Here is a 25,594-nt window from a genome sequence, read left to right as displayed (position 1 = left end):
CCGTGTTCTAACGCGTCAAAGTATGCGCAAAATCGCGACATTTTGTAAACAAAACGCGCTCCCATATAGCTCTTAAGGGGGAGCTAATCTCGAAGATATCTCCGGAACCAGAGATGATAGGAGGTTGGTTTTGGTATTGAAATTTAGGTCTCTCTATTCCCTACGTTACGGCACCGTCGGCGCATCTCTTACGTCATCGCGTCACCGCGTCCATACGCCTACAAGGCTATTTTATACGCTAAAATGCGGCAAAAAATGCCTTAAAATGGGGTCGGCAATCTCGAAGATATCTCACCATCCCTGCACCTGACCAGGCTGGGACCAATATTTCCTTTTAGGGGACGCTAAACCCTACAAGATGCACTCGTCGGGGTGTCTGGGATGATATTTGGTCACCGTGTTCTCATCTTCTGACCTTCGATGGACAGATGCATTAAGTGATGTCTGCCCGATAACGTCCCTGTGTATGGCCGAAGTTAATTTAGAGTAGCCAAGATATCGGTCCGACTTGTAATCAATATTGGATGAATATAGGATCAATGATGGATAGTAGACTATATTCATATATCCCAAATTTGTCACGATAACATGCCGACAAGATAATGGTCCGACTTGAATCCGATGGGCAAAGCGATATCAGATAGATATCGTTTACGAGATCTTTCCGATATTAAAAGTAAATCGGCCCTACATCGGGAAGATATGAGATTGCTGTCTGGGACACCCCTCCTCCGAATTCCCCGCCGTTCTCCAACAACCAAAAACTACGGCATATAATCAACGAACGCAATGAAGTATTAAATCCGGGCGTACATACCACCATGAATAGTCTATTGTGTATAATTGTGACAATTTACGGGGTTTTCCCAGGTTGGTTGGTTATCTGTAATTCTAACAACCGATCTTTATTGTTTTCAACCGTTAAATTTTCTTGCGAATTTTATATAAATAAGTATAGTCTCATTCAAGAATCACAACTAAAAAAATCGCTATGTATGAAATAGTGTTTAACGAAATTTGGGATCCCCACCCAGTTAATACAAACATATATGTACTATAACGAATCTTACAACGCCGAAAACTGTTGACTGTTACCTTTGGACTGATTAGTTGTGTGCGACATATTGTTAGAAAAGACTAACCACCACCAACAACAACAACAAAAGACGAAGACCAACTTTGACCGTGACCAATTCATATAAATGTATCAATGGATGAACGTGTTTTGATAGGTATCAACGAATTGTTCTGTTCAAAGGACATGTTATGCCAACCTTTAGTTGCCTATTAACATCAAACACCATGAGAACAGGTAATTGAAATTCGGATAAACAAACATTCGGATATCATAATCTTGAAATAGAAGTACGGTGACAATGGATTTGGCAAATCCTTCATGTACAAATTGTTTTGTACCAAAAGTGGGTAGTTGTTCCGATCAGGATTCCGGGTTAAAGCATATTGCATCCATAAAACATCATAAAAACAAGAAATATTACTAGATTATGTTATTTTATATTAAAAGATAATATCCAATGAATAATTATGAGTTTGATGGGGTTTTCTTCATTTCTTTCTGTCAAAACATATCACAAGGCTGCTATTTACAGTTACAACAATCAGAGCACTGATATCATGGCCGATTTGTTACGATTGTATTTATAAGGTCTATCACGAAGCTTGTCGGAGGTGGCCGAGTTATTACGATTGGGTCGAGTTGTCCCGCTTGGCATAATTGTTGTCTGTGTCAGTCAATTTTTATTTTATTGGAAAGGTAGATCATGTGATTAATGCTTCTTTTGTACAAAATAGCTTTGTACTTACATGGTAAAATATGATAAACCTTTATTATCCATTTCAGACATAAAATACTTCACTGAATACAATTTCAATAATTTTCAAACCCACCCAGTTTTTGTTAGGGATTGAAAGAATTCCGTATAACATGTCTATTATTTTAGACTTGTTGTGTGTCTTTACAATGTATATTTTAGAATAACTATTACTTCATTATATGTTAATGTTATGTCCATCCCTGATTAACTGTTGCCATGTAGGGATTCTATGTAAAGTACATGTCAGGATAACTAACAACTATATTGTATATCAATGTTACTTTCATCCTTATTAAGTCTTCCCATGGGGTGTAATTTTGCATTATGTTCATGTTAGAATAACTCTTACTGTAGTGTATGTCAATGTAATGTCCATTGCTGAATAACTGCTCTTCTATGGTTGAAGTATGGAATAAATAAAATTCATGATGTTCTAATGGGATTCATTTTCCTGTGCCTTGGTGAAGCAAAATAATCCGCAGAGTTTTGTCAATTCCTTGAAGCTGTCATGAGATGCAATCAAATCAAATTGCACCTAGCGCGTCAGTTCAATTGAAATAATACATTATATCTAAATTCATATAAGTGGACCATTTACAAAACGTCCTCAGCCAATTACAAAATAGTACCAGTAGGACAGGACATAATTAAACTTATCCAATAAAAAGTCCTCAACCAGGGTATAGAAAGGGCCCTATAGCCAATTAAAACTTACAATATAATTATGTAAAAAAGACAAGTAAGTAAGACTTGTTAATTTTGTTACTCTAAAAACTTCTAAGATCTAGGTGTAAGATGGCTTACTGCACCCCTACAATGAAAGCTGATTCAAAATCATGTTTAAACAATTGCGAATGCTGTAGGGTTTCTACATAATGAACATGTCAGGATAACTAATAACTATATTATATGTCAATGTTATGTCTGTCCCTACTAAGTCTCCCAATGGGTGTGTCTTTGCATTATGTTCATGTCAGAATAACTTTTACTGTAGTGTTAATGTTATGTCCATCCCTGAATATCCTACAACAGTATTGTCTAGCATTTCAAACTTCAAAAGAAACTAATTTCTTAATCATACAAATATATATATATATATATATATATATACAAAAAAACACCAACAACTGAATTAATTAACAATTAGCAATTTTTGCAAAATGGAGTTATACATTTAAAATATTCACAAATATTTTTATTATTACATTTATATTTTTATTTTATTTCCTTATTTGCTATTAGCTTAAAAAATGTTTTTGTTTAAATCAACATGACCATAAGCAATTATTATAATTAATCTGTGAAATGCTACATTTTGCCTTAAACATTTTATACCATTCAAGGATATTAACATGTTGCATCAGATTTATGTTTATTTTTAATTGACTTTAATAAAATTGATAGCAAAATGACCTTTTAATATCAGGGTATTATTTAGGTCATAACTAAGAAATCACATTTTGATGAAAAAAAGGAAGGAAAAATCAAATTCAGATGGGTGAAAACAAAGATTTCTGAAGCCTTATTATGTCAATGTTGTCATGTTGGTGATAAAAAAAATCACAAGTCCTGCAAGTGAAAAGTGCTTTCTGGGCTGCGGGATCAAATTCTTGATTTATAGTATGGCTTTTCAGTTAGGCCAAATAAAAATATAGGTCCATTTCAGGTTGCCCGACCGACCCTATTTTTTCCCGCCGACCCTAACCAATTTTCCCTGAAAAAAAAGGGATTTGGCTATGAAAAGCATTTGTTACGAAATGTATACGAAAAGTTAACATTTCATATTAGAGTTGGATTTCTGATTGTATTTACCGTAATTCACCTTAAAATATTTATTTTTTTCGCTGTCCAAATTCATAGAAAATAAGCATTTTTACATTTTATCTACATGAATGTTAAACCTGCCGTTTTTCTTCATGTCTGCATTTTACCACTTATTTATTAATCCATAGTTATCAATGGTTATAGCGCGTATATTTGTGTAACTCCTTCATCAAGTTAATTAAAATCGCATTCAACACCATTTTATAATGCATTGAAATGAATAAACACCTTCTATCGGCTTCAGTTCAAATAGTCACACTGTGTGACGTCACATAACTCACAGTTATACCCACGAGGACTAATTAACTTGTCACAGTGATGTATACGGTTAGGTAATCTTGCCAGGCAAATTCATTTTAATGATAAAGATCAATAATATTAATCTGTGAGACTTAGACTTTCGGATTGATATGTCAGACTTAAGTGTGTAATTTTGGCAATTAAACCTGCATATTACTTGTTCTTCAAACCTGAGCCCTCAGGTCCTCTTGACAGCATTGAGGTATTCTTGGCTGATGGCTTATTTGCTGTCCCTCTCTCCATGAAATTATGTAACGGGAAGGTTAGCATACTACAGAGGGTGATTGAAAGCAAAAGGGTGTATAAAGAAATGTAAAACCGTTCCTGGAAAGTCTTTAATAATAGCAGAATGGTGTACAATAACTTAGTTGAAATCCAACCATCATTGTCAAAGTATTTAACCAGATTAATAAAGAATGTTTCCTTTGAAGCATGGTACATGTTTAAAAACTGCTGATAAACCTGCAAATTGATGACTTTTATTTTTGTTACAGTCTGAGTCAACAGTTATTGAAATCAATATATCAAAAAAAAATAAAAAAAAATATTCCTATTTTTTTTTGGCAGCGTTACCTGAAACGCACCTATTTTTTATTTGGCCTTACGATGAAGTGACATATTTATGTACAGGGCTTTTTCTGTAGTACCCACAGGTCCAACTATTGGACCCATTTCCAAAGCAAAATATATGATATTTTCCCCAATCTTCAGAAGAAAATCCCAATCAAAAATATATTTTTTTTTTATTTTTTTTTTAGAAAGTCATTTTTTCTGTTATGGTTCAATTTCAACATCCTAATAAATTATGTGATGTAAAGTTTAATTGATAATTGAACTTGGAAATTATTGATTTTCATCACATTCAGAGATCAGTATGAAATATTATCTGTCATTATTTATTGCAATAGATATTTACACCCCAAGGATTGATATTTTTGGGGTCTTTTAAAGGGAAAATAAAATAACACTAAATCATTTCCTAATTCGCAGGAGACTAGACAGCTTTTTCTTTTCACTGTAAAATTTCCCACTTTCGACATTTTCATGACACAAAATTTCCCAAATTGTCTAGGGTCTTTGTCCCAAAATGGGCAGAAAAAGCCCTGACGTATAACGGTGAAAACATAGAAGTAGTGGACAATTACTAAGGGTTTGTTATGAGCTCTGGGGGGTCCTTTCGTAAATGTATCGATAATATTGCGAGTATTTACCAATAAATATCACATTTGATTTTTATGATTCTTATGTTTCCTTGATCCTTAATTATTGTGCAGAGTTGTGGTGATTTTCTACAGCTGATAATCTAGAGAGATGCATTGTAAATTCCTAAAAAAAACACTTACTGTGAAAATGACCACAAATAACCTGGCTTTATACAGTGAGACAGGACGTTTCCCTTAATTTGTTATTAGGTTAGGAAAGTCTGAATTGTAAAATATTGGTTTAACCTTGTTAAATGTTGCACCTCTAACCATATACTGTACACTATGTACATTTATGACTATAGATGTGCAACAAACAGTACTGTTGGTTCAATCAACATGAGACTAAGATACAATATTAAAAACACATGAAACCCCTTTAATATTAACATGTCATAATCAAAAAGAAGATGAAAACTGAAAACATGCAATGAGAAGGTTTTTTATAATTGAAAATAAAAGGTTTATAGAAAATATCTGAAATATATTTTATGCAAGGCAGCCTGTTATAAATATGAAATATAAGATTTTGGCCTTAAACTCATTTAAAGAAGAGTGTTTTGATGTAAGATTTAAGATATTGAAATTGACTATAGAAATGTAGCTTTGTAGCAAAGTTACTGTGTATTCCTTGTGCTGACATAAAGGTCTCCATTATAAGTAACAATTCTAAACCTAATAAATGGAGTGAATACGGGGGTTTATTGGGGGTAATTGTGACAATTAGGTTAATTTTTCAAGTGGTGGTTAGACTAAGGAGGGATATATGTATAGGATAGGCAACGAGTGGACGTATCTATGACATCATAATATACCCGAGCGTAGAGAGTTAGACCACGTGAACTAAAGCAAAGAGGTTTGGTTCTTGTTCTTCAATCTCAACTCCTAAAATCCAAATACCATTTAACTTTGCATACCGCAATGCCTATTTTGTTTAGGCTAAATTACGAATTTTCTATGGTAACAGAATTATTGTTTAACGTACAAATTGCAATGCAAGGGTTTAAACCTATTTGCCATATATTTGAATCCCGTTAAGAGTCCAAGGATGGAATGGTTTTGAAATAGGTGGTCGAAAAACTAAATTGAATATTATTTTCTGCATTAATGTAATTGATATTGTGATCAACATAAAATGACATCTGTATTTTTTCTTTTACATAATAAAGGGTTCATGTTTTGACGTTTTAATCTCATTAACGCTTACAAAGATTTTCAGATGTTTGAATAAAGCTAACCGAAAAAGTGATTTGGTATGCACTTAAAAGTTTAATTGGTAACTTGTGGGAAAATATGTTATGTGTTTTCAGCACTATTACGGTTGTATAATGTAATTGTCGCCATTGAACTAGTGTCTGCTTATAGAGATAAGACATTCTAAACTTCAGCATGAAATGTTAACTTTTTAAATATATTAATAAAATATATACTTTAAATGTGAAACATTTTTGTCATTTGAAAAAAAACAGTCATATCTTCACATTCTCTTATTTTCAAGGCCTTCTTCATATATGAGTTCCTGAAACTACCCTGACCAAACAGCTTCATCTACAAGAACAACTCTGTCTACAAGAATAACAACACTTCATGCAAGAACAAAAACAGCAATCCCAGCTTCATGAACAACTCTGCTTACTAAAACATGAACACCAACCCCATCTACAAGAACAACAACACCAACCCCTGCTACAAGAACATCAACCCTTTCTACAGGAACAACTACAACAACACTAGCTTCAAGAACAACTTCATCTTAAACAACAACAACAGCAACACCAGCTACACAAGTACAATAACTGTTCACAAGAGAAACAACTCTGAACAAGAACACCAACAATACACTCTTTAAGAACACCATCATCATCATCATCATCATCAACAGCATCATCATCATCATCATCTTCTAGACCAGCAAATGCAAAAAACACCAAAGACAAAGTTGAATGGTATGTATATGAATGCAAAGATTTGACACATAAGATAGTTATTTGTCTTATTCCATAAATATGACCTAATCAGTAAAACTAAACTAAATAAATTGTATTTATATATTTTAAAGCTGCACTCTCACAGATATATACCGTTTTAACAATCTTTTGTTTTGGAAAGAGCATTTTTTTGCGGAAATATATGCAAACCAATGATATAAGATTGTTGACAAAAATTCAGATCGTATATATTCATACTTTCGTTTGTTTTATGGCTTAACCCGTTACTAACGGTTAAAGAAAAATGTATAAAACATATTTATGGAATAAGACAAATAGTTATCTTAATAAAAAAAACTAAACAATCATTTTGTTATCATGGATTTTTTAAGTCATGAGCAAATAGCTTTTTTTATTGTCTTTTTTTGTTTTTGTCTCAAAAAAAGATACCTCAAGTTCGCTGATTTCCATAAGATTTAAACCATTCCTGTACGAATTTTTCCAACCGTAAAACGTATGTAAAATTTTAAATTTTACGTACGTAATCATGTAAATTACACCAAGAATTAAGGAAAATAAAGAACAATTTACGTGTGCTAAACAGACAGAATCTGACCGTAAAAGTGGACGTATAAACTATTATATTCAGAATAACAGGAATTGTTATAGAATTCTGTGCGTAAATATTTCCGTACGTAAAATTAAAATAGATTTTACATGTGCCAAACGGACGGAATCTGACCGTAAAAGTGGACGTAAAATTTAAATTAACCGGAATTTTGGAACAGGAATTTTTCAAAAATCTGACTGTAAAATGGCATGTAATATTTAATGTAACTGGAATTTACAAGAACTGACTGTAAAATGGCATGTAATATTTAATGTAACTGGAATTTACAACATTTCTTGAACTCAATTCATTGCTTTTCACTACATGCCTGCTTAAACTTTTCCAACTCTTTTTTAATTAAAATAATATAATTATCCTTCATATTACATATTATATACTTTTATTTACATTTGCATGAGTTTATTTTTTGTGATTTTAAAATCAATAACTGATAATAGTGATATATAATCTGCAATATAAATTTATCATGAAATGAAGAGACACTAAGTCTACAAAGACTTATTTGAAAATAAAAGTTATAATGTTTTTGGAATCCTCAGTGAGTTTTGTCCATCATGTTGGTTATTTTCACTTTTCTAACACAGACTCAACTAGCTGGATTGATGATGCCTTTTTTCCAGTCAGATCCAAATGTATTCTGTTCAGCAACTATGATGTCACACAATCTGCAGTAAAATTCAATATCATGTAAATTATTTTATCACTAGTATCAAATTTAATGCATCATTTTTCATCCACTTATACATTCTTAAGCACACTTTATCATCCTCACAGCTTAAAGTGACTCGCTCATGAATTCGGACCAAAAATAAGTTTTCCTGGTAATGGATCTGAAAACACTTATTTATCATTATTTTACTCTATCATATCAAAATTGCAGAAAAAAAATACATTTAAAGCATAAAAAACATTTTGGTGATAGTGGGATTCAAACCAATGCCGGTTAAGTCAAGAAACAATTAGAAAACAGCCAGCTTGTCCACACGGCCACCGGGACTTATACTGATTGGTGGATATGTTGACAAAGACATGCCCAGCTGTCAAACCCTGTTTTATGGCTCTGGGTAATGGCTAGAAACATGCAACAAAACACACAAATGCAATCATTCAATCAACATAGCCTGCATTTTAATTACCCGCTACATAAAAATGTTACTCATCACAAATGTGTTTTTTTGACATGAATAACAATACTTCTTTAAAACTATAAGATAATAAAAACAGCATGATTTCTATATAGATATAATTATTTCTGAATAATTTATGTTCATGTTTTGCTTTAGAAAAGTGTATAGTGTGTAAGGAAGAACAATTGATATTAATAAGTTTATAAACAAATTACATTAGAATGTATGTTTATCTTTTTGTGCTTTCTGAAACTTATGAAATTTTATGAAAATTTATAATAATAATAATAAAAAATAATAAATAAAAAAATATAATAATAATATTAATAATAATAATAATAATAATAATAATAATAATAATAATAATAATAAAAATAACGAAAACAATAATAATAATAATAATAACAATAATAATAATAATAATAAATAATGATAAAAAATAAGTAATATTAAAAATAAAAATTAAAATAAAGACAAATTCTGATGATGTACCATTCAACATAACAGTCATTAAGAAAAAAATGGAAGTCCCTATTTACGGCCAGAAAAATGAACTTTACATGTGTCATGTCATACTTCGTCTGTTTTAGCAGTGAAAAGTTTTTCAGAAATTTTCTAAGTTTGAAATTACGGCCAGAATCAGTTTCCAACAGTAATTTTGTAATATTTTGTATATTTTCCATACGTAAATGAATGAAATTCTAGTCCAGGTACATTACCAGTACTGCCAGATTACGAGCGTAAATATGATATTCCTGCCACTTTCCTGCCAAATTCTGGCCGGATTTCTGCTGAAAATTTCCTACTGGCAATATTGAAGTATTCAACTACATATTTTGAATAAGAAAAAATCCAAGATAATGTGCATGCAACGATGCTTATTTATTTGTGTACAAAGTAGCCATAAACTTAAAGGGACCAGACACCAGGTTTTCTTGCAATTGTATCATCTGGTGTCTAGTCCCTTTAATAATCACTGTAAAATTCATACATTTTATTAGCTTTGTCATTAGCTTGTCTGATTTTTGAAAAAAAATGACGAGCGCTTGTTGTCACTTGATTGTCATTGTCGTTGGAGGCAATGGTTAAGTTTTGCGTTCAGATCAGTTACATGGAAACTATCAAAGCTGTCACTTTTGAAACTAGGGGAACTTATCCATATTTTACCCTTCTTTACTTTGTACCCTAAAGATGCTGAGTCAAACCTGTTGTTTGGGTAAAAAACATTAACTTGGATGGATTTTGAGAATTTGACATAGCTTCTTCAATTTTTTGCTCTGTGCTTTTGTGATCACCCTGTGTCCGTCGTCCGTCGTAGTCGTCCAAAGGCCGTCATCAACAATTTGACTGTTAACACTCTAGAGGTCGCAATTTTGGCAAAATCTTAATGAAACTTGGTCGGAATGTTACCCTCAATGAAATCTTGGAGGAGTTAAATATATGGTCATCTTGGGTTATAAACTATGTCACCAGGTCAAATTAAAGGAAAAGCTTGTTAACATTATAGAGGTCAGATTTATGCTGTATCTTCAGGAAACTTGGTCAAAATGTTAATATTAATGATATCTAGGTCAAGTTCGAATCTAGGTCATGTGCGGTCAGAAACTGGGTCACCAGATCAAATTGAAGGAAAAGCTTGTTAACACTCTAGAGGTCACATTTATGACTGTATCTTCATGAAAGTTGGTTAGATTGTTTATATTAATAATCTCGAAGTCAAGTTTAAATCTGGGTTATATGCAGTCAAAAACAAGGTCATTAGGTCAAATCATAGGAAAAGCTTGTTAGCAATAGCACTTTAAGGTTTACATTAATGACTGTATGTTCATGAAACTTAGTCATAATGTTCATATTGATTAGCTTGAGGCCAAGTTGGAATCTTGGTCATGTGCGGTCAAAAACTCGGTCATTAGGTCAAATCATAGGAAAAGCTTGTTAGCACTCTAAAGGTCACATTTATGACTGTATATTCATGAAACTTAGTCAGAATGTTTATATTATTTATCTTTAAGTCAAGTTTAAATCTGGGTCATTAGGTCAAATCATAGGAAAAGCTTGTTAGCACTCTGAAGGTCACATTTATGACTGTATATTCATGAAACTTAGTCAGAATGTTTATATTGATTAGCTCTAGGCCAAGTTCGAACTTGGTCATGTGCGGTCAAAAACTAGGTCACCAGGTCAAATTTAAGGAAAAGTTTGTTTACACTTTAGAGGTCACATTTATAACTGTATCGTCATGAAAGTTGGTCAGAATGTTTATATTAATAATCTAAATCAAGTTTGAATCTGGGTCATGTGCGGTCAAAAACTAGGTCACTAGGTCAAATAATAGGAAAAGCATGTTAACATTTTAGAGGCCACATACATGACCATATGTTCATGAAACTTGTTCAGAATGTTATTCTTGATGATCTTTATTGGATCAGGTGAGCGATACAGGGCCTTCAGAGCCTTCTTGTTTTGTTAGGCTCCTACGTTTTCCTACTTTTCTTGAAAAAGCCCTACTATCCCTATCTTTTTGTAAAAATAGTTCGAAAAATAATAAAAAGGTTAAATTAAATAATAAAAATTCAAATAATCTGAACCTTGAATTTAATAAGGTGCCATTCTAGTATTTTTGAAGGATTAGTTTGATGCAGTAGGTCTCTAGTGCTGCAACAGGGGTTCTATGATGAGAATGAGTGGGGCATGTGGACAAGTCAGAGACACTCATTTCAAGTTCATCTCCTCATCCTGTAAATAAATCTCTCGTGAAGTACTGTTTTTCAGGTAAAGATAACTACATGTACAACACATTTGATGAAAAGGTTTAGTACTCATTTTTTTTTGCATCCAAAAAAACAAGTACAGAGCCCTACTATCACTACTTTTTGCTCTTAATATATCTATTTTACTCTTCCTTTTTCATTAAAAATCCCCCTACTGTTATCCCTACTTTTTTGTTATTGGTCATTTGAAAGCCTAAATACCAAATATCATTCCTGCATGGATTACGCGTGCATAAAACTAATCCTAATAAAACTGTACTGCATAAGACAAAACTTTCTTTGCTATTCTACGAAACGCTCGGAAATTCAAATATACAAGTCAGTACGGTCTAATCAGAAAGTGATGTTAAAATCAAGATACAAGTATGTGTGTGTGTGAGCGCGTGTATGCGCGTGCGTGCTTTCGTTTGTGTGTTTTAGTACAGAGTATGTTAATATCTACCCTTGTGTGTTCACCGAGTGATAAAGTCTTTCATTCCTATTTTCCTATTTTGAGCTCTTGAATAATAAATTTAGGTTAAGTTTCTTATTTCTAAATAACTTCAAAGATTAGATTAAGCTATGTCTCCATTAAAGTTATGTTATTTAATGTCATGCAGTATTACAAACATGAATTACGACAATTGATAAATAACATTTAGTAATAAAATGAAACACATAAAAAAATGTTCTTGCATATTTCAGATATGTACACCCCATCTTGAACTACCGAGAAGATGCCTAGAAAAAAAGAAACCTAAACTTTAGTCGGTTGACCATCAACTCAGCTGAATTTCATTGCTAAACTGGAATGGTGACCATAACTTTGTGGCATGTGGACAGAAAAATGTGGTTTCAGATGCAGAGACTTTAGTTCAGTTAAATGACAAAAACAGTTGTCTTTATGTACATTTGTATAAACAACTTAGGTTGGATAACATTAAGGACAACCCTGCCAAATTTCAATTCTTCACAAACATGCCCAATTACCAAGTATTTCAAAATAAAACTGACGCAAGAGGAACTGTAATATTTACTTTTTCGTTTATGTTTCAGAATTTATAAATACGCCCCATAAAAGATATGGTTTACATTTAAGTATACTAAATTATTGCGCTCAGGAAAAACAAAGACAAATGTAAAATATAAATTTAATTTGGCCGAAATAATGGGCTGCTAGATTGTAAATGAAAATAACATAGATATAAAGTTTTGTCAAAAGCAGCCAAAAATCCTCAATGCAAGGATACACTACATCAGAAAGCATAATAAAGTGAAAAAACATAATATAATATTCAATATCCTTAAATAAAAGAGGGAAGAAAAGGGGTAACTATGTAAGCAAAGATAAAATTGAGAACTTGTTCGACAAAAAGAAATAAAAGAATCGGGCGGGAGGGAGGGAGAAAACACACGTCCGAACCGGATTAAAACTAGAGAACAAGTGAGAAAGGTCAAAATTAGTTATATTAAAGGGACAGATTGCAGCAGATTGACACCAAAATGGTTTTTCCGTAACAATTCTCAGGAGAATTATTTAATAAAATCTTTTACTCTTTGATATCATAATTGTAAAATAAAACTTACTAAAATGTCAAAAATAAACGAGTTGGAGACCGGGTGCGAACCGGTGCCGTCAAAATTGCAGTGCTGTATCACCTGTGCTACGAAGGCTGACCTTAAACGGTCGAATATTTAAGGTATATACCTAACTTGGTAATACCACGTGAAATCATCAACTAGCCAATCACACATACGGAATGAATTATATTAGGTAGACATACATAGTAATCTTTTTTAATGGAAAAATACGAAAGAAGACTGCGAAAAATAATTTTATTGTAAACTATGTGGTACTTAAGTTAGTATGTTTCAATGCATTGTACACGTCGATACCAAGTTTATGTCAGTTCTCGACAATTTTATTTTGCATGCAACCCAAGGTGGGCATTTTAAAATCGCACCGTCCGTCTGTCAGTCCGTTCGTCTGTCCGTGTTTCAGGCTCAATAACTCGTGTCCGGGCTGTATTTTTCTCTTTTATAGACATATTTTAAAATAACTTGCCACATGTGCTCGACATACCAAGACGACGTGTCGCGTGCAAGATCTGTGTCAAAGGTCAAGATAACACTAAGTGTTTATTGACAATGGAATGCTGCATATAAGGACACAGAGTATAGGTTATCGTGTCCGGGCTGTAACTTTCTCTGGTATGGACATATTTTAAAATAACTTGCCCCATACATTCAATATACCAAGACGATGTGTCACGTGCAAGACCCGTCTCCCTACCTCTAAGGTCAAGGTCGCACTTAGGTGTTTATTCTCAATTAAATGCTGCATATAAGGAAATAGAGTATAGGTTGTCGTGTCCGGGCTGTAACTTCTCTTGTATGGACAGATTTCAAGATAACTGGCCACATCGTTCGACCTATCAAGACGACGTGTCGCGTGCAAGACCCATGCCCCTACCTCTAAGGTCAAGGTCACACTTATTGTTATTTACAATGGAATGTTGCATATATAAGGACAAAGAGTAAAGGTTGTCGTGTCAGGGATGTTACTTTCTCTTGTATGAACAGATTTTAAAATGACTTGCCACATGTGTTCGACATTTCAATACGACATGTCGCGTTCAAGACCCTATTTCTAAAGTAAATATCACACTAAGTGTTTATTCACAATGGAATGCTACATATAAGGAGACAGAGTATATGTTGTCGTGTCCGGGCTGTAACGTTCTCTTGTATAGACAGATTTTAAAATAACTTGTCACATGTGTTCGACAGACCAAAACGACATGTCGCGTGCAAGACCCGTGTCCCTACCTCTAAGTTCAAGGTCACACTTGGTGTTTATTCACAATGGAATGCTACATATAACGAGACAGAGTATAGGTTTTGTGTCCGTGCTGTAACTTTCTCTTGTATGGACAGATTTTAAAATAACTTTCCACATTTGTTTGACATACGAAGAAAACGTGTCGCGTGCAAGACCCGAGTCCATACCTCTAAGGTCAAGTCACACTTAGATATTTATTAACAATGGAATGCTGCATATAAGGACATAGAGTAAAGGTTGTCGTGTCCGGGCTGTAACTTCTTCTTGTAGAAAGATTTTAAATTAACTTACCACTTATGTTCGACATACCAAGACGACGTGTTGCGTGCAAGACCCATATCCCTACCTCTAAAGAGAAAGATACACTTAATATTTATTTACAATGGAATGCCGAACATATGGACATGAGAGTGTAGGTTGTCAAGTATGGGTGGTATGTATGTTTAGTGGCAATTTAAAATAACTTGCCATATGTATTTGACACAGTATACTGATTGGATGCTGGCAAGTATGCTAACCTGCTTGTAACCAATCAAAAGTTTAATTTTAGATTCCAGCAAAACTGGGAAACCAGAATGTGTGCTTTGGTCAGCGCCAGAATTGCTACAATAGGACAGCAGACTGGCGAAAGCGTTAAAACAAAAATTTGCAAGTAGCGAGCTTAATTCATATATTACAAGGCGCATTTATAACAATAGTGCATAGGCTAAAATAACGTTAAACACATAACGATACCGACACCAAGAGTTCCAGACTTACACCAGCCTTCTGCAAAATGATATTTGAATAACATGTAGTATGCAAAAGGCAAACAAAACCGGGGACGTCTTCCCTCCTTGGCACTCCTTGTTAGACTTTGAACTACAGTTAACATTTGCCATGATGTGTTACACGGCCGGCTATTTCGAATACATATCTTAAAAAGATACTTTTTGTAGTGTCTTATTTGCACTGAAATAATAATTTATACAAGAGCCAAACTAGCCACACGACCTCAAGTACCTTTCGAGTATACAGAACGAACGTACAAGTTCGAGTCAAAATCTCGGGCGTGAATTATGCTTACTCTTAAAGGGGCTAGACACAAGATGGTCCCGATTTTGGCAAATACATTATTTTTCACAAGACCAGGCATAATTGTCTATACGAGTTAGTATGAAGTCGATTATACATCATTAAACGAATATTTTGTCGCTGTCTCAGGTGAGTTAATTAGTGCATAATGGTTTTCCAATTTATAGTTTGTATATTTAACATGTGAAAATTACATGATTAGTACAGATGTATGTACTGACTCTATTAAATTCATTTGGATTTTTAATCTCCCGCCACGGAGTAGGGAGGAAATTATAGGAATGCACTTCGTCCGTCTGTGAGTCCGTCCGTCCGTCCGCCCGTCCGTTCGTCTGGCTGTTACATTTCGTGTCCGGACTATAACTTACTTACGCATTGATGGATTACCATATTACTTGGTACAAATGTTGTCCTCATTGCGACGATGTGCAGTGACCTTCACCTGGGTCTATACCTCAAAGGTCAAGGTCACACGAGACATTTGAATGTCAGAATTCACATGCTCGTGTCCGCACTATAACTTAATTATGCATTGATGAATTACCATATTACTTGGTACAAATGTTGTCGTTATTGAGACATTGTGCAGTGACCTTTACCCGGGTCCATACCTCAAAGGATAAGGTCACACGAGACATTTAAAGGTGAGAGTACACATTCTCGTGTTCATGCTATAACGTACTTGTGTATTGATGGATTACCACATTACTTGGTACAAATGTTGTCCTTATTGAGACGATGTACAGTGACCTTGACCCGGGTCCATACCTCAATGGTTAAGTGTGACACGAGACATTAAAATGTCAGAGTACACATGCTTGTGTCTGGTCTTTTTACATAAGAGCAGTGTAGGAATTTCAATTCTTACTGGATTTATTGACCTTATACATTTCATGTACATTTAGCAACTATAACTAAATTTGATCCAAAAACTCGATTCAATTGCAATTTGTGCCAGTAATCCATCATGAAGTTTCGGGTCCATATTATGACAATGCTAAATAGAGGATAAGATATAAATGTTAACTGAAAGTGTTAAACAAGTTGCACAAATTGATACTTAGCGCACCCTTCCAAGTATTATCTAATACTTCAACATATAGTATATGTGCAAAAAGTTGAAAATACTTAAGGCTTGCTATTTCATCGATGTTATAAATCAAGGACTCATTTTCCTTCCTGTTTTTAACCAAAATAACCTTGACATTGATCTTACCTACACTACACACAATATGAAAAACAAATATCCTTTTATAATATGTTTAAATACCCAAGAATATTTAGGTTACCGATCAAACAACTTGCATTTCCTATATTCCCACCCTTAACCCGTGGTTGTGAACAATTTTGGTCAGATTCAACGTACCAGTCAGGTCGCGAGTAAAACAAAATATACTAAAAAACAACGGCGGGGGATATAGCCGTCTTTTGGAGTGCCTTGTTGTGGTAGACAACCCTATTATTTTTTTCTTATTGGAAAAATACGCTAAAATTGCGAAACGTGCATGTGTCGTAAGCGATGTGATACATGAGTTAGTAATATTTAATGCGTCGTACGATGTCAATTTTTTATGTAAGCTTTTACAATTTTCTTTTCTTCTTGCAATCGCATCATCTAGTGTCTAGTCCCTTTAAGTTCAAGAAATGTTTATGGTCATTAAGCCTCCAAAACCCGGTGTTGGAAATTTTTACTTTGACAATGTGATTTGATCGTTGTAATATGTTTTCTTTCATGCTTTACGATGAAATATGGGGTTTTAACAGTGAAATAACAACAGTGAAAATATCAATTTGATATTTTCACTGCAAAATAAGGAGTGAAAATATCAATTTTCAGAACTACTTTTAAAATCCTTTGTTGTTACATGTACTTGCCTTGGTCAAAACAGAACACTGGACTTCAGTAAATTATGTCAAAAAATGTTTAAAAAAAATAAAGAAATATTTTATAATTTAAATAAATATATAATTGGAAATTAACAACTTACTGTACCGTTTATTACCGGTTATCCCGTTTATCAAACATTTTACTGATCTTTGGAGCTGAATGTTCGAACATTTGCTTTCATTCCAAACAAATTACAGACAAAAACAACTGTTCGAACATAAATAAAATTTTATATCATCGTTCAAATGTATTTTGAACTGTTAACCGTTGTAGTACGTAAAATGAGCTTCCTGGAGAATTCACACAACAATTTACAGATAGATCCGATATGTTTTACCCCACCCACATCTCAAAATGTGTCAACAAACTAGCGTGGCATTTACTCTTCTGGAAAACAAACATTTTAAAGCGAAACAGACTGGTCTCTGACAGTAAGATGACTGAATATTAACTTACTATAAAAACACGCGTATATGCAGTCTCAAACTAAGAAGAATGGTTAAAATCCAATGAGTATCCACATTTGTTTGCTAACACATTTGACCTTCCAAATTTTCATTCTATAAATAGCGGCGTAGTAATTTGGTCAAAATAAAAAGTGCTTTCATTATTTTTTGGAACATTTGTGCACTAATAATACTTCATTTTTTACTGTTCATAAAGCTTTGCAATAAAAAACGAGCGAATATTAAGCTATAAGAATGAATAGCAGAGAACTATTTCTCAGCAAACCGAAAGTAGAAAAGTTGACAGCTATAATTATGCATGAGGGGCGCCCCACGGGTAGCGGCGTTAAGCCCTCCCTTTTCAAAAAGGGGGTAATTCAGAAATAAATAAAAAAACAAATAAAACTCCGAAAATAAGCATAAAAGAAACAGAAAATTTGTTTATTTCAGTGTAAGATCGCCACTCGTGAAAATATGTTTTTCTATGACACTCGTGAAATAAAATACGATCTTACACTTAAATAAACAAATATCCTCTATATCATACAACTTATATTTCACTGATGAAAGAGTTACAGCACGATTACTATCGGGATTATGTTTTCGTTTGTTGATTCTTTAATGTAGTTATTTTATAACAAAGATATAACAAAAACCAAGATATAAAAATACATTTTATATGTAAATAATGAACCATACAGTACACAAACAATTGATGTACATTACAAAAATTAATATAATCCATGTATATCATTATGCGTGTAAAAATAAATGCGTGTTCAAATATATAGACAACATTTTTTTCTAGCGAACACATTGGTAAGCCATAGGGCTGAAGTATCTGTTCAAGGGGGGATAAAACCGTTTAATGCTAGTGCAATTTCCATGACTGATAAAGAAACCTATGAGGTAACCTTGAATTGTATAAACAAAGAAAGACTCGATTAGGAAGAACATCTTCATCGTGATTTAGAGGTTTAAGTTTTGTTATTAGCATTGACATAGCCACCTCATACGCGGTGGTCTCCATTGAGGAGCAGATATGATCTTTAACACCACGTGCGAAAATAGCTGGAATTTAGTTTTATATTTTTATCATAGTTTTTACATGTATTTAAGCCGGACTTGTTAGTTAAGTCCCACTAGATGTTTTCAAGGTTAAAAAGTAAGATAAAACATTATTTTCTAAAATGGCTCAAACTCAAAAGAAAACAAAAAACAATTACTACGAAAACAACAGTAGAGAGCTTAGCTCGATTCTGTTATAAGGGACTAAGGGAAGATATCCGCTATTCAAATGATATTGTCATTTCAATGAGCATTTGCCATAGTGTTAAATGTTGATGCGCGGTGAACTCAATGTATTATTTTGGTATCATTTGAACGAGTATTGCTTACTTATTACTACTATGAATAACCGACACTACATTACAATAACGTTACAGCACTACGTAGTTTGTTTTTATTTGAAATGAAATTGGAAGCAAAATGGCCGAGTTTTCACTTTTTCGAGGTCAAAACAGGGGGTTTGCAGTATTCTAGAGGGTATAATTCATCTACTTATTACACTGTTTAAATCATACCTAAATAAAACAGGGCCACCGTGCATCAACCTATCACATTATTGTGTTTTTAAACATGTGGATTCTAAAATTTTAAAGTTATACCGGCTAAAGTTTCAACATTCATGCAAAATATAAACCTATGTAAAGAATAAAATATAAACTTAACTATGTACATATATGTTCAATTATAAATGTAATAAAACCATATGCGTTAAAATTTAAAAAAAATGCATCGCATAAAAAGGTTAGGTAAAATGTAATATGAAATTGTGAGCAATGAAATTCAGATAATCTTGGACAGAGTTATAAAGCGTTTCTTAATTTGATAAAAAAAACAGGTATTAAAGCCTTACTTGATATGTTATTATCATATATACATTGTATACACTATATCATCATTTTAGCTTCATGGTTGCTCAGGAGCAATGTCCCGTCAGTACATATTTTAATATAATTTAAGTTTGAGATAAATCGTGAGCAGCTCGAGTTGGACGTGGCCTGGCGTTTATGTGTCATTTCTTCACAGGCAGAATATTCATTTTGTCATCCTTGTTTGAATTGTTCATATGAGTTTCTTACTAGGATAGGTTCTTAGCCCTATAAAGTAGAGACACCTTCCTGGTTGGTTATCGCAGTATTTGATCCACACATCTGAATCCTGGATGCCTGGTGAACCCATAAAAAGTTTGCATCATTTGAAAGGGTGTTTTGTGCAGAAAAAAGTTAATATTTAGGTGAAAAACTATTGATAAAAAAGAATACAATAACAAACACAATAACAAATAAAAAATATCGGCCTTCAAAGATTGCAATATAGATAAATGTTACGTCAGATTTTTGTTAAAATAAAAAGCAAATAAACAATCTATTGTTCAACTATTTGTATGGTTAACTTATTTAACATATTAGTAATGAGCAAGCAGAAACCTTCCAAATGATAACCAAATAATATGGATTCAGTAGGCATCGACATTTAAAACTAATGTTTTATAAAATATAATTGTAGTTAATGAAGTTATCACAAAATTAGCTAATTAGTGGGTCGGATTCCTTGAAGGAGGTGTGTGTTTTTTGTTTAAATTCCCTCGTACAGAAGACCTGAAAGAGAAGTGAAAACGTAAATCAAACGTTGTGACATAGGATCAGTCCAGTTGTATATGTTCACAGGCAGATGACAATTGACCAATAGTCGGATTATGATTTGTTAATAAATATCAGCATATGTGAATTAATTGAAAAACCTCCACCAAATGATTTTGAAAACTTGCAATGAATACGTTGGCGACTGATCAAAAGGCGATACGTTTTCACAATCATGTATTTATGATGGCATGTGTTTATATATATATTTCTATATATTTTGATATAATGAAAATACTGCTGGGTTGACCCAAGCGTGTGGCGTGTTTCTTGTTTGTGGTTATTTGTTTTTGTGTGTTCTATGTCTTTGGCGTTTACCCTGTGCCATTAAACGGGATTTATGTTTAAACTTTTGGCTACTGAGCTTGTTTCTGTAGCTTTTCATATTAATATTTCATATGACTCAGTTAACTCGGTTGCCTTATAACCTCAACCAGTTGATCGGCCAGCATACACCGCTTTACACCGAGAGCGTACAATAACATAACAAGTATCTCGCCGGTATTTGAATTGATTTTCATTTTGTGTTCGTCTCCGTAGCGAATAGTGTACTACTACAGACAGTGTATGACAAAATAGTTTGACACAGCAGAGCGACCTTATTGTTTATATGTGGGTTGCTCTTGAAAAAAACGTCGCACAGGAACATTTTCTACCTTCCTTCCGTAAGCTCAACCAAACCATTTAACCAATGAAATATAATTGGACCAAGTCGGAACGAAAACGTTTACATTATATAATTTTATGTAAATGTAAAATGGGTGTATTGTTTTAGTCAGTTTGGAAGCAATATTTTGCCTGACGAGTAATGAAGTCCCTCCTGTATACAAAATGGGAACTGTCTTCATATGCTCGTCGTTATTTGTATTGTAATATAAGTCAGTAAGTATTCCGTGCATGGCTTAGTATTTCTCTTTGGGAAAATATGAAGTCACATGATAATACAATCAGCTGTATTTTTCAACAACAGCAGCAAGAACAAAACGTTTACCTGCAATACAAGCCGTCATGAAGCAGGCCACATTTCCAGCAATCATAGCCCTAACCACCACCTTGGTGATATCTGCCTTTCTGGATGGAGCCATAGCCCCCAATGCTCCAATCATGATACCCATCGAGGCAAGGTTAGAAAATCCACAAAGCGCGTATGTCGCTATGACTGTTGAGCGTTCCTGCAATAACATATAATTTATGGGCGTTTCATTATGAGATATGTAATTGTGGTAAGCAAGAACTTAATTGGTAAATATTTATAACATTTTTATATTCCCACACTGATGCTATTATGCAAAGAGTGCATGATATTTTTTCAACACCTTCACCTTGTTTTACGTATGATGTTAACCATTGCAATGTGTTTTGTTATAGGGGAAGTATTATCAATGTAATAAAAGGGCCTATAAGCGATTTTGTTTTTTTATTAAGTCCACCTATACAATAACAATTTCCTTAGAGAGGAGGCATCAAAAAGGTTCTTGGGGTCCCAATCTCTGTAAACCATCAGGACCCTATTTTTTTTAATCAACTCAAATTCCCATATACGTTCATGCGTTTAACCACGGCTATTCTTGAACAAATAAATTATTGTCAAAATGTACAGTTATGGAAAGAGAAACGAGAACTTCTGATGAACAACGCAGACGGCATCCATGCTTGCCTTATGTTTTCCAAAGTTGAAAATATTTTAAGGACATTGCCTACACATATCTGACAATACTGAACTGGCCAGATTCGTCGTTGTCAAAAGGGGCTTAGACTATGAAACTAAAATATAATTTCGTCTATGCCCTATAGATTTGTGCGTTTTTAAGACATAATTAAGAAAGAGTTCTTGATGTTTACATTAATACAAACGTATAGGAAGCAATTGGAAAATTAAATTAGTATGAATACTTATTATACATTATTTTCATTTCACACGAATCTAATGTTCGCATTCGTAAATCCCAATATCACCAAGATAGTCAAGTGAAATCTCAATCTCAACCTATTTCACCACATAAAGCATAGTATGATAATAATTCTTGCCTTTTCACTATTTAAAAATCAACAACATATTATTTCATAGAGTGTGTTGAAAGAACCCTTCTTCTTTTTCTTCTAATCAACATATTATATGAGTGAATGCGCTTTTCTAAAGGTTTAAAGAGCAAATACAATATTTAGTAACTTGTTAATGTTGAAAACGAGTTAAGTATGACATTGAGATTCGACTTATTCGAGTATTTTTGCGATATGGGGCCCAGGTCGAGTATTTTAAACTTTGCGTGATATTCAGTTTTTCTGCTGCTTTCTTAAAATGAAATATTGCTTCGCGAATTTAAAAGACCGCGAGATATGCCAAACCGTCCATATTACGTCAAATGATATCGTGAAATTAAAACTAACAATATTGACATGTTTCTAGAAAAGACGTACAGTTAACATTCCCCTAGCAAGGAGGGTCCCGTTTCCCAGTAAAATGTCGTCTGAATCAGCGATTTCTTGAATGGTACCAGTGCCATTACTCAGCGCCATGTACTCGTCAAAAATATTCTTGTTTGAAATAAAGACACTCAGTTCTGAAAAAAATATGAAAAATAACAGTTTGAACACAAACATAAACACTAATGATATACAAATTAAACATAAACCTTCATATGTTTTAATATGTAACATACAAAATAGTTCATACAAATCATAAGGCTTGGGTTTTGTAAGTTTGTGTACCAATTATGGCTTATTGAATATTGGTTACAGTTTATCTACAATTTATTTATTGCACAGTTACTCAACCAAATGGCCCCCAAATCACGAAAATAATCATATCCTTTCTCAGTCTCAACCCATTCTGCAACATTACTGAATTGCAAGATTCATAATTACTAATGTTTTACACTTTTATATGCCCATCCCATATGCATTGCGTAGATAAACATCATTATTCAGAACTTTATACAAAACTGTACATGAGTAATAATTCAATCTTACGTACAAAGCATTGTATAACACCCAAGTCTCATGAAATATGCTAAAGTGATAGATATTGTGACAAAATAGAGCAAAATTGTACTCGAGTCCAACTCACCATTACGTCGTATGTGATTCCATTGTGTGGAAAATGTTCAATATCTTTTTTTAATGAGTAATAGTCGTTTATCATGCTAAATACACAGAAAATCATAAATGTCATTATTCCAAAAATTGGTATACCTTAAGTATCTATTCTTGCTTGATTTATCATTTAGAGTGGAAAATTAAGCATTTACTGCTGCCCTAAACTTAAAGGTTATTTAAGAAGAACTGTCACGGCGGACTATGCAATTTTTAGAGTCTGTGTTTCAATCGGAGAGAAATAAATCCCCATTTTATTGGCTTAAAATGTAATTTAAAGCTTGTGCTTTAAGAAAATTTACGATAATCATAGTCTGCATTTGCTATAACTGCCTTAAAATGCTTTCTAAAAGGATCATTCACATTGAATTATATAGGAAATGACAATGGTGATATGTAACCTATACGTGTGGACTTTTTTGTGTACTACGTCATCCGAATATGTGTATGTTGTACAAGTGCAGACTAACATGTTCGATAGCACGAGAAAAGTGATTAAGGCGATAAAGGCGAGCCTAAAAGTGTAAGTTTAAAGAAATAGTGTACAGGTTGTTCTACGCATACCTCTTTAGTATCTTGTTTTATTGAATTTACTTTTTCGTCGACACATTCATTAACCAACACAGCTATTTAAGATCGTACTTTACCTGCGTAAGCCACGAACTCGTTGAGGAAGGTTTTTGTGCCTATCAAACTGGCTACTCGGAACACGTCAATCCTTGAGCACCCCATGATCCATGGTAAAGGATAGAATAGGTACGAGCAAACTAACTGTAAGTAAGATTACATTGCAGGAAGTATTACAAATACAAAAATACACGACTTCAGCAATATTAACTCCATGCTGTGATTACTAATAAAAACAATAAGTTGTATTTGACAGGGAGTTTATATAATTCATTCTACTTCACTCTTAATTGTTGTTAATATAATGTTGGCTCCGATTAGTCAATCATTGATATTGCTATCATTTTCTGTTTATGTTTAACAAAATGATCTTCTGCATATAAAACAAGCAATTTAAGAGAAAAAAGATTATATGTGTATCAACTAAACAGCAATTCTCCGGTTAGCGCAGTGTTTAGCGCACTCGCTTCTCACAAAGGTCACCCGACCCAGGTTCGATTCCCGGCCTGGGCACATGTGACTTTGTAATTCTATATTGTGACTTGGTAAATTCCCGTATGGTATGGTTATTGAGCAACGGATATGAGTTTTCTGGTATTGATTTACTTGCAGCATTTACAACTTATCTTTAAAAGTATACAAAGCACTTTGTAATGAGTTTATTCTAACAATTATGCAATAACTCACTGCTAGACAATGCTTTACATAATTCTGAATAATACGGACTGTGCTTTATATGGCAAAACCAGTATTCTGGCGGTAAAAATAATCAAATGTGTTGTTAAACTGGGGGCTACCTGAACATCCTTTTAAACGGATGCGCATACTTGCACATGCTATCTTTTTTGTATTTTCGTTACGTTGTGTGGTACTCGCCAGGTGTATATAAGGCCTTTTGAATTGTATTGGAGGACAATGTAGCTTGCAAATATTTTACAACCACTTACAGAAAATGTGAGTTCAGGCTGATACATATCAACTCTGTGACCGAACCAGATGAGGGTGGCGTTTATGAAGTCTAGGATGGCAATGAAAGCGATAAGATTGACAGCTATGTTGGCAATAAGTTTGATGGAAATAGATGCACCGTTACTGGCTGCCTCGATGATGTTATGTTCTTTGCTGAAACAGAATCATTCAATTATGTAATATGAGACTGAATTGAACACTTAATTACTGAACACTGTCAATTAACTAATTTGTACATTACCCTAAACTGAACTAGTATGAACATACAATGACAAACCTATGACAAGAAAATAAAGTAGATGCTATTGAGATAACGTGCTGATGGTTTGAAAACTCCAGAAACTGTATGTTTC

At 33.4% G+C, this 25,594-nt stretch overlaps 1 protein-coding gene and 1 long non-coding RNA gene across 2 annotated transcripts in view; one reads left to right on the top strand and one right to left on the bottom strand.

Moving 5' to 3' along the window:
- Positions 1–1,122: 1,122 nt before the first annotated feature.
- LOC128206654 (uncharacterized) lies at positions 1,123–12,770 on the top strand. The gene is made up of 3 exons (XR_008256532.1): positions 1,123–1,312; positions 6,660–7,107; positions 12,303–12,770. It is a non-coding gene; the product is annotated as an uncharacterized LOC128206654 (long non-coding RNA).
- Positions 12,771–18,508: 5,738 nt separating this feature from the next.
- LOC128236875 (solute carrier family 28 member 3-like) overlaps positions 18,509–25,594 on the bottom strand; it is a 28,985-nt gene continuing 21,899 nt past the window's right edge. Inside the window, exons 10-14 of the mRNA XM_052952008.1 lie at positions 25,220–25,394; positions 24,293–24,416; positions 22,971–23,113; positions 21,544–21,724; positions 18,509–20,510 (exon numbers count right to left, since the gene is read on the bottom strand). Of these exons, the coding sequence (XP_052807968.1) occupies positions 20,488–20,510; positions 21,544–21,724; positions 22,971–23,113; positions 24,293–24,416; positions 25,220–25,394 (646 nt within the window). The 3' untranslated portion in view covers positions 18,509–20,487. The remainder of the gene's footprint in view (positions 20,511–21,543; positions 21,725–22,970; positions 23,114–24,292; positions 24,417–25,219; positions 25,395–25,594) is intronic.

The sequence above is a fragment of the Mya arenaria genome, chromosome 1, assembly GCF_026914265.1.
Source record: "Mya arenaria isolate MELC-2E11 chromosome 1, ASM2691426v1".
Taxonomy (NCBI): Eukaryota; Metazoa; Mollusca; class Bivalvia; order Myida; family Myidae; genus Mya; species Mya arenaria.
This window is presented reverse-complemented; position numbering and strand designations above follow the sequence as displayed.